The sequence below is a fragment of the Lethenteron reissneri genome, unplaced genomic scaffold, assembly GCF_015708825.2.
Source record: "Lethenteron reissneri isolate LAM-NWPU_2019-01 unplaced genomic scaffold, ASM1570882v1 scaffold_115, whole genome shotgun sequence".
NCBI classification, from domain to species: domain Eukaryota; kingdom Metazoa; phylum Chordata; class Hyperoartia; order Petromyzontiformes; family Petromyzontidae; genus Lethenteron; species Lethenteron reissneri.
In genome coordinates, this window is record NW_026890838.1 from 1,830,557 (window position 1) to 1,845,517 (window position 14,961).

The window sequence follows — 14,961 nt, forward strand, 5'->3', positions numbered from 1 at the left end:
GGATGCGGCCGAGAAACGGGCCACAGCGTCCTGAAGCTCAAGATCAAGGCCAGTTTGTGCCATCGGGTAGTAACATTAGTATCGCTGCAGTTGATTGTCCCGCAAAAAAACTTAGGTCCAGGACCGGCCTGCCAGTAGCTTGTGCTGGTCCTGTGCTTTCTGCCTTGTGCATAATTTGTAAGAAAACGGACAAGTACATTACTGTGGGAGGCAAACGCCAGAAGGACCATCTTTCACAGGCAGAAACGTCAGCACGTAGGTAAAAACAAAACACACACAAACACACACGTTTGAACTTTTATTCCCTTATACTGGGTACCATGGCTAACTTTCAATTACAATTACATAATTTATGTAATGTTTATTTTAGTCAGAGACAGATTTGCATTGTTTTGCATACAGCTACAGCCAGAACACTCAATATTGTTTAACTCTTAACACAGTTTTTTATTAGTTTAATTAGTATTTATTTATTTACAGGCAATTTGCTGAAAGCTGCTGAGATGAAGGAAGACACTAGCATTCTTGTGCATATTCGAGAGAAAGACTGTGTGTCTCTGGAGGTGCGATACCACAAGGCCTGTTATAGACCGTACACCAGGTTCTTGACAAAGTCTAGTGCATCAGTTACTGTGACCTCAGAAGAAGTGAGTCAGCAATATTTTATATTAATAAATATTAATTAATAATTCCCTCACATTTTCACATTTCAAAAGTAGGTTGGCCCGTGATTTCCCCCAGCTGGTGTTTCACTACCCCAAGAAGCGCAACATAAGTGAGATGGTTTTCGTTGAGACATCCATCAGGTACAGAAACAACAGTCAACTGAGGTAACTAGCGAAAGTGACTGTGAAAACAGGGCTAGACCAAGTTCAATGGCCTCCAACAATATTTCAGAGGACACGAGGACACTTTACAGTGCGGCATTAATATTAAAGATGCTTCTGTGCGATTCTCCCGGTATGAAATGCCCGTGGCCACCCACATCAGATGATCTAAATGTGAGCGAGGCAAAATCTGTCGTTCCAATTGAACTGTACAATCTGATTTCCTGGATTATTGGTGCAACTGAGGAACCAACACTGGCCCATTATGTTGATATTCCAGATGATTTTAACCTAAAAGTGATATGTATCTGTCAAGACATTGTGTATCTTGCATCTAAGGGTTGGAGGCAGACCCCTAAATCATTGTCTTGGTCTAACGGTTCGCCATTTAACAGGTTCATCACAAATTGTGTCACTTCTAAATAGACTAGGACATTGTGCAGCATGGGACACAGTTGTCAGTCTAGACACTAGCCTTGCCCAACTTCAACTAATAGAGGGCAGAGACAAAATACCAAAGGGATTCTCAAAGAAGGTTCCTACAGTACTTGTGTGGGACAATATTGACTTTGGGGAGGAGACACTGTCAGGTCGTAGAACTACCCACCACACAAATGGGATTATGCTGAAAAGTTCTGTAGTTGAACCTGTGTCAACAACAAACAGACAACCACTACAGAAGGGAAAAACCTCATTGAAAGTACCCCCTAGCATCCCTGTCGAACAGTACCATCAGTCTAATAGACAAGGACCACATAACTTGTTTCATCAGGAAAGTGTTCCATTACAGGCGGACACATACAAATTGAACACGGTGTCTGCTGTACAAACTGAACTGGCATATGTTTTTGTAAAGTCCATAGATGCTGAAGATGCACAATACCAAGCTGGACAGGTTTACATACATTAATTCAAGGTGATGGCACTCTGCAAAAGTCAGCACTGTATTATCTTCCAGTCATTGAGGCTTCACCGACAGATGTCAACAGTAAACACAATTCTGAAGCGAAGTGTCCAAATTCATAATCAGCTAGAACTGGACCATATAGTGTTAGTTTTTGACAAAGCTATATATGCCAAAGCTCAGCAAATCTGCTGGAAAGATGACTTTACTCAGCGTAAAGTGATTAGACTAGGTGAATTTCACACATGCATGTCCTACCTGAGCATTCTAGGAAAAAGGTTTGGAGATGCAGGACTGCAAGACATACTCATTGAGTCCAAAGTTGTTGCCCCAGGATCCATCAATGGAGTGATCAGTAGAGCTATTTTCTTTGATGGCATGGCAGTCATTCAAGCCATTCGGTCAATACCAAGTACCTTTGGAGAGCTTGCAGAGACCATACTGCAGTACATAGTAAAACTTTCTCTGAAACAAACTGTACACGGATAGACTTTGTGATTGACCAGTATCCCAAAAATTAGTATTAAAAACCTAGAACGGTCACGTAGAGCTGGTGGTGGTACACAACTGGTGAAAATTTATGGACGGGATCATAAGGCATCAACACAATGGAAAAAGTGTATATCAGATGGAACAAACAAAGAAGCACTGGCAGAATCCCTCTGTGTTGTGTGGCGAGAGGCTGATCTTACCACTGTGGGAAAGGACTTAAGCTTGTACATAGCACACGGAGACCTGTGTCACTGCGTGACTGTACCGGAGGATTTACATACTCTCAGTGCTGTTGAAGATCTGACATGTGATCATGAGGAATGTGACACCAGGGTGTTTTTACATGCACATGCTGCACAGGAACAGCAAACTGTAGTCATCAAGAGCCCTGATACTGATGTGGCAGTGATTGCTTTAAGTCTGCAGCCAGATTTACCATGTAGGTTGTATTTTTTCACGGGGGTTGGCAACAAAACAAGGCTCATTGACTCAGCTAAGGTGTCGTCAGCTCTTGGCACAAGTGTCTGTTTGGCACTTATTGGGATCCATACCTTCTCAGGTTGTGACTCTACAAGTGCCTTTTATGGCAAAGGCCAAAGAAAGCCATTTTCTGTTGCTTGTGAGAAAGAGGAATATATGACTGCTTTTACAAATCTGGGTAGCAGTTTTAACCTAGACCAGTCTACCTTTGAGCTACTTTACACACATGTGTGCCACCTGTATGGCCAGTCATCTGCCGAAAATGTGAACGATGCAAGATACAAAGCATTCTGTATGGCATCGTCAGCTTTTCCAGAACTATCCATGCCCCTTACAAGTGACGCCCTGTACCAACACTGCAAAAGGGCAAACTACCAAGCAGCCATAATGAGACATTCTCTGAAAGGTATAATGTGTGCCCCTTCACCCGTCGGCAATGGATGGCACCTCGAGGATGGTGAGTTAACAGTTACCTGGATGACTAGAAATCCTGCCCCTGAAAGTGTGTTGCAGGCAGTCCACTGCAGTTGCAAGCATAGCAAATGTGAGACTGTATGTCTGCAAGACTGTCTTGTACTGATTTATGTCAGTGCCAAAATTGTGCAAATGTTTCACAGGAAACAGAAGACCTACATGGGATGATGGCTCTGATAGTGATAGGGATGATACCGATGAGTAAATATGCGCTGTGTTATAATTTAAGGTGATTTTGAGCTGTAAAGAATCTGTGGTAGAATTGTAATTCATTTTAAAAGTAGTTCCCAGGTGTGGGAACGAAAATTATTTTCTAGCCACTTTTTCCTTGTTCACCTTACGGCCTAATTCTATATATTTTTTTAGCCGTAAAGAATATAATTATATATTCCTCGTGGCGCCTGTTCTTGTATTGTGAGGGGGGCTTTTGGAAGTGTGGGTGTTATTCTAACACCCTCTTGCGACCCCTTTTCCTCTCGTGTGAAAGTCGGGGAGGTTTTATGACATTTGATGGCTGTCTCTTTCATGCTTTCTGGCCTTTGAAGCGAGGTGTGCACGCATCTGCTGTGGAGTTGGGAAACGGGTTTTTCGCTCGTCTTTGTTTGCTCCCAAGTTGCCACCGGTGGCTGTTAAAAAGAAATATAGTATTGGCAGAATTATTCTTAATATTAATAAAAAAAAAAGGGTATAGATACAAGACCTGTGTCACAGGCCTTTAATAATGGAGCTTCACCATCTCAAGCCTACACATCTACCGGGTCTCTATTTGACTTTGTATTGTTTAAGAAGTCCACCCACACCTCCACTTCAACAAACTTCTGGGAGTTGCCTCGCTCTGCCTCATAGTCAGAATTGTCCTCCTGCTTCACGTTTCCTCCACCGATGTGAAGGTTCGATTTTGTAGTTGAATCTTCATCTTCACATTTTACCTTCACTTCATTGCTCTTCACTGTCGCCTCTTCAAATTTCACTTTCACCTCTTCACATTTCACTTTTATACATTTCGTAGTGTCCAAGCTGGAATTTACTTCTGGCTCTTTTTTCAGGAGGGATAAGCTCATTACAGCACTTTGACTTCCACAAGTCGATTTCAGACTACACTCCTTGGGGATCTTCTGATGCCTGTGTGTTCTCTGGTGTCTATGAAGATATGGTGACTGTGCAAATGCCTTCCCACACAACACAGTGCACTTGAAGGGTTTCTCTCCTGTATGTTTTCTCTGGTGCTTTTGAAGAAGTGATGACCGTGCAAAGGCCTTCCCGCACACAGTACACTTGAAAGGTTTCTCTCCTGTGTGCGTTCTCTGGTGTATTTTAAGATAAAATGCACTTGAAAATGCCTTCCCGCACACACTGCACTTGAAGGGTTTGTCTCCTGTGTGCGTTCTCTGGTGTTTTTTAAGATTTGATGACTGTGCAAATGCCTTCTCACACACAGTGCACTTGAAAGGTTTCTCTCCTGTGTGTGTTCTCTGGTGTTTTTTAAGATTTGCTGACTGTGCAAATGCCTTTTCACACACACTGCACTTGAAGGGTGTCTCTCCCGTATGTTTTCTCTGGTGCTTTTGAAGAAGTGATGACCGTGCAAAGGCCTTCCCGCACACAGTACACTTGAAAGGTTTCTCTCCTGTGTGTGTTCTCTGGTGTATTTTAAGATAAAATGCACTTGAAAATGCCTTCCCGCACACACTGCACTTGAAGGGTTTGTCTCCTGTGTGCGTTCTCTGGTGTTTTTTAAGATGTGATGACTGTGCAAATGCCTTCTCACACACAGTGCACTTGAAAGGTTTCTCTCCTGTGTGTGTTCTCTGGTGTTTTTTAAGATTTGCTGAATGTGCAAATGCCTTTTCACACACACTGCACTTGAAGGGTGTCTCTCCCGTGTGTGTTCTCTGGTGTTTTTTAAGATATGATGACTGTGCAAATGCCTTTTCACACACACTGCACTTGAAGGGTTTCTCTCCCGTGTGTGTTCTCTGGTGGCTCTGAAGATCTGATGACTGTGCAAATGCCTTCCCGCACAGAGGGCACCTGAAGGGTTTCTCTCCCGTGTGTGTTCTCTGGTGGTTCTGAAGATCTGATGACTGTGCAAATGCATCCCCGCACACACTGCACTTGAAGGGTTTCTCTCCTGTGTGCGTTCTCTGGTGTTTTTTAAGATATGATGACCATGCAAATGCCTTCTCACATACAGTGCACTTGAAGGGTTTCTCTCCTGTTTGTGTTCTCTGGTGCTGTGTCAAATTTCCAGTACGATCCGTGCTGTTTGCATAATGGTCGCATTGTTTCATTTTTGTACCGAGCAGCGCTGAGTGCCTTTGCTCCATCAGACCAATTCTGCAGAGAAAGCGTCAGAGGAAGCATCAGCTGCAGACAGAAAAACATATCCACACCATCTACGTCAGTATCGAGGCACAGAAGAATTAATATATACGCAGTCACACATGACTTACACGTCTATACTTATTCATATATTCAAGATATAGTGAAAAAGATTCCCCAATTCAGCACACGGGCTGTTAAGCCACACAATGAGAGGGCAAATGGTCAAAAATATGAATGGATTCCCTAGTATCTTCAAAATTAATGTTTAACCAAAACTCCAAGCACACACTTTCGGCTGTTTAGGTATGAAAGGAATATTTATTTCAGTAAAATTCAGCCAACATAGCAAAGTGTGTTGAATACACTATTTGTATTATGCAGAAATGCATACATTAATGTTCAATGAAAACTTAGATACCAAAAGAACCAAAGAGTATGGATTCCTGCAGTCACGAAAGCTTCAAATCAAGATCAAAACTTACAAGTGAAGCCAGACTCTGATTTGCTTGAATGCTCGGATGAACAGATCTAACTTCAGCTGCATGTGTTGAGATGCTTTCCTTACTGTTTCCATTCTTATAAAAAGTTCCAGAGGAAAACTAAAATAAACTATTATTTTGATTTAACCTCCACGTTCAATTGTTAATATGCTTTACTGAAAATACAAACTTGACACTGTCACACACCCGCATGGTATAAAGGTGGTGGTGGTGTGTCCAGAACCATGCCTGGCCACCTTCATCTGCTCAGTATTAATGCTTCCTCACTTCACCATGTAATTCATTTAAGATCAATCAACATAGCAGAGGCCCACAATAAGTTCAGCTTTCATTTATCAATCATGTTTGCTGTTGGCAATAATCAAACTAATTGTTGAGTTCAAAATGCAGTGAAATAACTACGCCACAGCTCCCCACAAAGATAAACTCTTAAATACACATACATTTCACAAGGATCATTAACATTGTATAAACAAAACATCCACCATTCATGACGAATTGGAAGTAACCTTATCGCAGTGGTAATGCCATGATAGCTGCAATTCCAGGCCATGTACGTGTGGATTCCTTGTCAGAATGTATTGGGAATGATCCAGGTGTCAAGGGATGACTGACAGATGAACCAGCTGCACACCCCACTGTCTTACTGGGTTTTAGGAACCCAGCATTCCACCCATTCATGTGAGTGTCGCTCCTCTGACCTAATCGTTGTTCCAGAGCAATAATCTCTTAAATGCCCTGCAGCATAGATAACGGGCCTCCTCGAGAGGCCAATATTGACACTACTTATACCAGTCATCGGCCGTGACGATCACCGCCACATCCTACAATCTCTTCTCTCGCCAATGCCACACCTGTTTAGCCCCTAATATCTGGACTAACAGAAGCTGCCTGAGCATGTGGTAACTGGAAATGCAGGATTCACGAATGAACCAATGCAGCCTCGCCTGTCAAAGAGACTCATTATTATATTCTATATTGATATATTAAGGATCTGTAAGCTTCGAATACAAAATAGTCTGGTTGAATTAAGGATGAATCATAGGCAGGCTAGCCTTCATTGTAGAAGCCAGCACAGATGGTCATTTAAATAAGTTCATATTTTGCATCCATAGAGTAATATCTGTGGCCAAGAAGAATCACAGGTTTGTTCGTTCGTTTCTAAAAACGCTTGTCCTGGTGATGCTCGTGGGGGCAGCACACAGATTCGGGCGGTCCAGGCCTCCCTTTCCCTGGCGACAGACTAGCTCAACCTGGGAAATTCCAAAGCGTTCCCAGGCCAGCGTGTCTTGGGCCAGCCCCGAGGTCTTCGCCCAGTGGGACGTGCATGGTACAGTTCCAGGGAGAGTCTATTGGGGTGCATCCTTACATATATTCTATATTGATATCACCGCTAGAGCCAGGTCCAGGGGTTGTTTGCCAACAAGCGACTTGTGGCCGCGTGACCCATGTAACCCAGTCGGGCCAGCTCGAAATGGCTACGTGGTACCATCCTGTGCACTGAACATCCGCAGGATTAAGGGTGAGGGGCGGGTGCGATGCCAGTATGGCAGGGAGAGGGATGGTCTCATATGGACTCGACCTACGCGATGGACACTCACAGCTTTGTATAGAGCAAAAGTCCAGGCACCTTGCACACAGAGTTACACAGTCTAATGAAGGAATGCTGCCCGACTAATTTTAAGTGAGATTTTGGCTGCCAAACCAGAGCTGGTCATGAATTAATTAAACAGGTATGGGAGCTCCTCCACCACTTGTAGAACTGCCTTATTATTCATGGAGAGTTGAGCAGGTGCAGTGTTGTATGACATTAAATTCCCAGGCAGGTGATTTATTTTTATGGAACATTTTCAAGGCCCCATTTCATGATTGGAATTATCAAGCCACAGAACAAGATTCCCTAATTCCATCTCCTTAAGTAGCCATTACCAGATCATCAGCAGATGTAACATGGTCGACCAGCATGGAACGATCCTTGAACTATAACCAGGCATCAATTAGCATATCATTGTAACCGTAACAAATGCAATAGTTTTTATATGACCATTGGGAGCTTCTCAAACTACATATTTATTGAAGATGCAATGTAATGTAATGCATGGGGCCAGAGTGAATTTCGGTCACAAGCCAAGATGAACAGGAAATGGCTCCGACTCCTGGTCACACAGCTTAAGATCATCCTGCCCAAAATCATACAAATCCTCAAATAATGTGAGCAGAGGCATAGATTTGAAAACAAATAACAATCCAAAGCCCCAAGCCTCTTCATGGTACTATAGGGCTTAATTAAATCAAGAATGCAGAGATCTAATTTCTGTTGAAAATACATACGCCTCTGCTGTAGTCAATAGACAAAAAAGACAGCAGCCGCTTGCATATCGCTGAGGGTACATTCTTGGAAATTCCCGCGCGAAAGCTAAAAGCGCGATATTCAATACTTAAGCCTTTCCTAAGTAATGGTGTTGGGTAAACGTCAACTAAAATTTACACCATCACAATTGAAATAAGTACTGTACTGTATTCCAAATAAACTAAACAATTGAAATAAACATGGAGAAACCGAACACAAAAAATGTTCCCAGACAAAAAATAGTATAAATCTATAAAGATAAAGCAAACTTGGCGCTTGTGTATATTTTTTAGCGAATCAAATTGTGCTAACACACTCCAAACTTTCCATGCATACTCACGGGTGTGTTAGTGTGTTGTTCACACTAATTGTAATCTTAACTAAACACCTACAAGATCTGTACCACCTGCACACACCCCCTGCTCCTCACCTCCCCACTTCTCTTTCTCTTACCATGTGTTAAAGCCCTGGGCATTCTCACTACTTCCGGTTTGCGACACATGTAAACACATTATGACATATACTACAATTCCAAGCACTCACCATATCACGAGTGTCTCCACTGCACTGCTATATTTGATCTCATATTTACCACGTTATCCTTCCCTATTATCAGCCCTGCGTTTTTGCCGCCAAATTCATCCCCTTCCGGCTCCTTACTGTCCTCTCTGCACGTGCACGGCTCACCTCTAACACACAGCAATGTTTTTTATAAAAAACGTACTATTCTAAAATATTTACATCTATGTGCCAACACTACAGACCTCCTTCGACACAACATAGATGCGAAACAACAGCTACGACTAAATACATCAAATCTACATCGCCTGGTAAGGAATAAAAAGCATGAATATACACGCACTAGCGTTAAAATAATTATACAAGTACACGCACCACCACTCACATACTATGAATACCTACATCAAGCGCTACAAACAATTACTTCGTTCATAAGAGGTTTTTGGGTTAGATCGTGTAAATATGCGTCGTTAAAACCCGCCACCATCCGACGTAGCCAACTAGTAAGGTTTGTCACGTAAACAGAACGTGGCCAATTCCTCACTAGTACAGCACACCGGTTGTGTGTTGGAGAGCCAAGACACAACATTTACCAACTGAGTACGACATTTCGCCAGTAATTACAACTAGCTTCATCAGGCGACAGCCAGATTTGTGGAGAAGTCTTACTGTTTCATACTCTTTGGTTCACGTACGTGACTTTACCAAAAGAACCAAAGAGTATGGATGCCTGCATTCACGAAAGCTTCAAATCAAGAATCTTACTGTTTCGTTCCTTATATAGAGACTTATTTGCCTTCAGGATCATGGTGCGAAAAGGCAGCTTCAATCTCTTCTTGAGATGCTGCCAGACTAATTTTGCTGTCGACATTTATGCCAAAATAGAAGCTTCATTCGATTAAACCCACTAGATGGCAAAACATCCAACATTGTCTATCCTGAAGCTCTTCAAGGGCAACGAATTTAAAAGCTGTCATAATTATTAAACAAACAAGCCCTGCGATTGTATAACACAACCAAAACACCGTGACAATACACATATTTACAGACCTCATTGGCATATTCCAATAATTCTAACAAAGCCAGCATTGCAAAACATTACTCGTAACGTTTAATTACTCAGACTTGTGCGAAGCCGGGTAACTTAGTTATTACTGAATACAATACTTCCGATGATGTTTGTGCATGAGTGAAAAGTGGCAGTGCAATGGTTCGCGTGCTGCACTATAAACCCAGCGACCTGATTTATATTCCCAGAGCCAAGCCACAACATTTGGCTGTCGCCTGATTAAGCTGGTTGTAAATACTGGCCAACGTCTTACTCAGATTGTAATGTTGTGGCTTGGCTCTCCAACACACAACCGGTGTGCTGTACTAGTGACGATTTGGCCACGTTGTTTACTTAACAAACCTTACTAATTGGCTGTTGGGTGGTGGCAGATTTAACTTTATATATGTACGCGATCTAACCCAAACAAACCTGAATTAAGGATGTATATTTCTAGTTTGCGTGTCTCTCTCCCCGTGGTCGCGTGGATTTTCTTCTGGGTCCTCCGGTTTTTCCCTCCACATTTAGAGTCAACATCACCACGCGTTTAGAGTATTTGACGGATATACATTTCCACACGTTGATAAGCCACTTTGTTGTGGACAGGTCGCTTCTGAAAAAGAGCGGTGTAGCTCAAGTGGGCTTGGCCTGGTAAGATAAAACAATTTTTTTTAATATTTTAAAGAAAAAACAGTTTCAAAGTAGTGAGCCAGGTGAAGACAAATTAAACTTAAGCCGAGAATTAAAGCAAATTCAATCAGGCGAAAGCAGGAGGCAAGGCCCCGCATGGCTAGGCCCCGCGTTGTAATGTTCCAACCTGGACATGGTTTTCATACTCGCTGCTACTCAATTGATATCCCTACAAGGGGGAGAAGGAGCGAGGCTCTACCTGGGTAAACAACAACAACCACCACGACAACAATCACAATGTGAACTTCTCACCTCGGATCTCAGTAAGCGCGCGCGAGGATCGGCAGCTTCCTGGTATCGCATGACGTCACGCGGCAGCAGCAGGTGACATGACGTCACTCGCGGGGTACACCTCCCCCTCGAGTCTAACGCCGATTAGGTAATGCAGTGGTGACGTCAGAGAGCGGGATAAGAGTTTAAGTACGAGTCAGTCAGCGTATGATGAGTGAGTGTATGATGAGTGAGTGTATGATGAGTGAATGGGTCAGCGTATGACGAGTGAGTCAACGTATGATGAGTTAGTGTATGATGAATTAATTTGTGTATGATGAGTGAATGGGTCAGTGGTTGTGTGAGTGAGTGTATGATGTGTGAGTGAGTCAGCGTATGAAGAGTGAGTCCGTGTATGATGTGTGAGTGAGTGAGTGTATGATGTGTGAGTGACTCAGTGTATGATGAGTGAGTCAGCGTATGATGAGTGAGTATGATGAGTGAATGGGTCAGTGGTTGTGTGAGTGAGTGTATGATGAGTGAGTGAGTCAGCGTATGATGAGTGAGTAAGTAGTGTATGATGTGGGAGTGAGTGTATGATGTGTGAGTGAGTCAGTGTATGATGTGTGAGTGAGTCAGTGTAAGATGCGTGAGTGTATCACGGCATCCTCCACGCCATCACGGCCTCAACCCGCCATCACGGTATGCTAAACATTTCGAACAAACACACATATTTAAAAATTTGCCTTTTATGTATAAGATAGATAGAGTCAGGATGTACTACTGTAGTGTAAGCAGGTACCACCACAGTCGGTATCCACTGCTGTAATCATTGCAGGTACCACCACAATATGCACTGCTGTAATCATAGCAGGTACCACCACAGTCACTATGCACTGCTGTAATCATAGCAGGTACCACCACAGTCAGTATGCACAGCGGTAGTCATAGGATATCACCACAATATGCACTGCTGTAATCATATCAGGTACCACCACATCAGTATGCACTGCGGTAGTCATAGGATATCACCACAGTCAGTATGCACTGCTGTTGTGAAAGCAGGTACAACCAAAGTCGGTATGCACAGCTGTAGTCATAGCAGGTGCCACCACTGTCAGTATACACTGCTGTAGTGATAGCAGATACCACCTCAGTGGGTATGCACTGCTGTAGTGATAGTAGATACTGCTATCGAGTTGGTAGATACTGTTATATAGAGTTAGTAGATACTAAAACAGTCAGTATATACCACTACAGTCAGTCAATACTGCTACAGTCAGTATATACACTACTATACAGTCAGTACATATCATAGCAAGTACCACCACAATATGCACTGCTGTAATCATAGCAGGTACCACCACAGTCAGGATGCACTGCTGTAATCATAGCAGGTACCACCAAAAGATGTACTGCTGTAATCATAGCAGGTACCACCATAGTCTGTATGCACTGCTGTAATCATAGCAGGAACCACCACAGTCAGTATGCACTGCTGTCGTGAAAGCAGGTACCACCTCAGTGGGTATGCACTGCTGTAGTGATAGTAGATACTGCTATCGAGTTGGTAGATACTGTTATATAGAGTTAGTAGATACTAAAACAGTCAGTATGTATCACTACAGTCAGTCAATACTGCTACAGTCAGTATATACTACTATAAGTCAGTACATATCATAGCAGGTACCACCACAATATGCACTGCTGTAATCATAGCAGGTACCGCCACAGTCGGTATGCACTGCTGTAGTGAAACCAGGTCCCACCACAGTCGGTATGCACTGCTGTAGTGAAAGCAAGTACCACCACAATATGCACAGCTGTAATAGCAGGTACCACCACAGCACTATGCACTGCTGTAATCATAGCAGGTACCACCACAACAGTATGCACTGCTATAATAGCAGGTACCTGTTGTGTCTATACCTCTTTTTTTAAATTAATATTAAGAACAATAAAACATTTTTTTTATATTTTTAAGTTAAATAATGAAAACAACCCACTACTCCTCACAAGCACACCAGGAATCTATGAAACGGGGAGGGCCATTAAACGCGGTTTGGCACAAACACACGCGTGCCATAAAGTACGTATGGCGGGGTCTGGCCTCGGGAAGACCCACGCAGGGGAGCAAGGAGGGAGTCAAAGGGTCGCGATGGGGGGGGGGGGGTCTGTGCCTGACATTCCTAGGGCATCTGTTTCTCTTGTTTGCTGAGAGAGGAGAGGGTGTTCACGTTTTGAGTTAAACACACGCGAGCAAATAACACTTCCCCGTAGGGAGATCAAACCACGATGAAATACAGTGAACACGGTTACAGCACGCCTTGAGTCACTTACAATCAAATCACAATAATACTAAACAGCCAAATGAGTCGCATTTTAACTTCCAAACCAAAAACAACTTAAGCTGTGTGAGACAAAGGATATAACGCCCAGAGCGAGGGAGGGGATCATTAAGCTCGCTTAACGCGTATGTTTTCGCGACAAATATTATTCATAATCAAAAACGTGTATTATTATTGTGATTATGTAACCTTGGTGCGAACGCGAATCGTCGGTCTGGTTTAATGGATAACTCGTGTGGGGCACCAGTTCGTGAAGAAGCCCCCACCCCTCCTTCCAGAATGATTACACAGCTGTGTCTTTAAAGCAAATAAACACACGCAACACATACGGACGGACACGCACACGACACACACGGACGCAGATGTGTTCACCCCCACAAAAGATATATGACCCGGCCTTTGAACAACTCGGGAAACCGAGTGGATTTTCTCAATATAAGCCGAGGCAAAATCCATTCAAGACATCTCGTCTCCGGGGCTACGGCCCCCACCAGAGATCTCCAGGGCTACGGCCCCATCTCATCTCAACGCCGACAACGAAGAAGCTCTTCCGTCATCCAGAATGACGATGTTCGCGGGGTAGCGACGTGCATCGACAAGCTGAGGTCTGCACCACCTAAAAAGAATCGCTACCCTGAGTCGCCGAGCTGCGAGTGAAGCTGACGGAGATTCCAGCTATCACTCTCGAGCCAACAAAGACACCCAACGTCCACCCAGCAACGAACGAAGCATCGTTCATCGCCAGAGTGACGACCAGCGAACAACCTGTAGAAAGGGCGGAGATCGCCAAGCGTCAACCAAGCGAGCATCGCAAAGGACGAGCAGCAGCGGATGAGCAACAAGAGCCATCGTTCATCGCCAGAGCGCTCCAAGCCAGTGAGCGCGCACAGCCGCGTCGTCCAGAGCCTGAGCCAACACAGCCTGAAGTAAGGGCGAGTGTCCGTGTGAAGCGGGCAGCGATCAAGGAGAGAGTGACGACGATATCATCGCGCACCATGACGGCGAGCATCGTGCGACGCCACTCATCTAGCAGTAGAGAGAGAGAGCGCGCACGAGCAGCACGACTCGGGCGTCACCGAGCGTCGTGCCGACTCGTGGAGGAGCTGCGCGCTATCCGACTACGGAATCATCGCGCACCACGACGGTGGACATCGTGCCAACGCCGCTCAATCGAGCAGTGGAGAAAGGGAGACAGCACGGGCTCGCTGCGGCCACGCCCAAGCGAGAGGAACCTCTAAAGAGCTGGTTGTATCTCCCCCACCCCACAAGCTAACGACACAACTCCCGGCTCTAAGAAAAATGTAATTAATTTTACAAAGGGACAACGCACACACAACACGCACACGAATAAGACTTTCAAAAAGTTATCTTGCGTTTCAAAAAGGGTTGCCATTTCAAGGTGGTGCGTTCAATATCAACTGATCGTGCAAAGCAGTTGCTGCCGTCGAGTTACAAGAATAAGAAATGTTTTAGTCATTTATTTTCGTTAATTGCATAATCTTGCCGATGAATCTACTGACGTATACTTTGCCTTTGCATCTTAGAGGTCATATGTTTGTTTAGAATAAAAATTGCTTAACACCAAATGTTCGAGTGCTTCTTTCCCAGTCCATGCAAAACTGTCTTATTCCTAAGAACTGTATCCTGCGATGAGATATGAAATTAGAGACCTAACATAACATAAACACACTAAGATAATCAGTAAATGTTCAATCAAAGATAATCGTTTTATCCCGATTGATCAGGCCTCCTAAAACTGTGCATATCTACAAACTATACAGACTAGCTTAGTTT

At 43.8% G+C, this 14,961-nt stretch overlaps 1 protein-coding gene across 3 annotated transcripts; it reads right to left on the reverse strand.

Moving 5' to 3' along the window:
- Positions 1 to 285: 285 nt before the first annotated feature.
- Positions 286 to 10,921, reverse strand: LOC133361603 (zinc finger protein OZF-like). Of its 3 annotated transcripts, XM_061580545.1 has the most exons (3): positions 10,862 to 10,879; positions 10,352 to 10,435; positions 286 to 5,514 (listed from the first exon to the last, which is right to left on the reverse strand). In XM_061580545.1, exon 3 carries the CDS (start codon positions 5,502 to 5,504, stop codon positions 3,921 to 3,923), a length of 1,584 nt encoding a protein of 527 aa, XP_061436529.1. In that variant the 5' UTR covers positions 5,505 to 5,514; positions 10,352 to 10,435; positions 10,862 to 10,879; the 3' UTR covers positions 286 to 3,920. The 3 variants fall into 3 exon arrangements, with proteins under 3 accessions (XP_061436529.1, XP_061436528.1, XP_061436530.1); XM_061580544.1 differs by lacking the exon at positions 10,352 to 10,435 and having other exon boundaries at positions 10,862 to 10,921; XM_061580546.1 differs by lacking the exon at positions 10,352 to 10,435 and having other exon boundaries at positions 286 to 5,544; positions 10,862 to 10,915.
- Positions 10,922 to 14,961: the final 4,040 nt, after the last annotated feature.

Coding starts and splice junctions, on each gene's coding strand:
- LOC133361603 (XM_061580544.1), bottom strand. CDS start 5,504: ATGGAGCAAAGGCACTCAGCGCTGCTCGGTACAAAAATGAAACAATGC.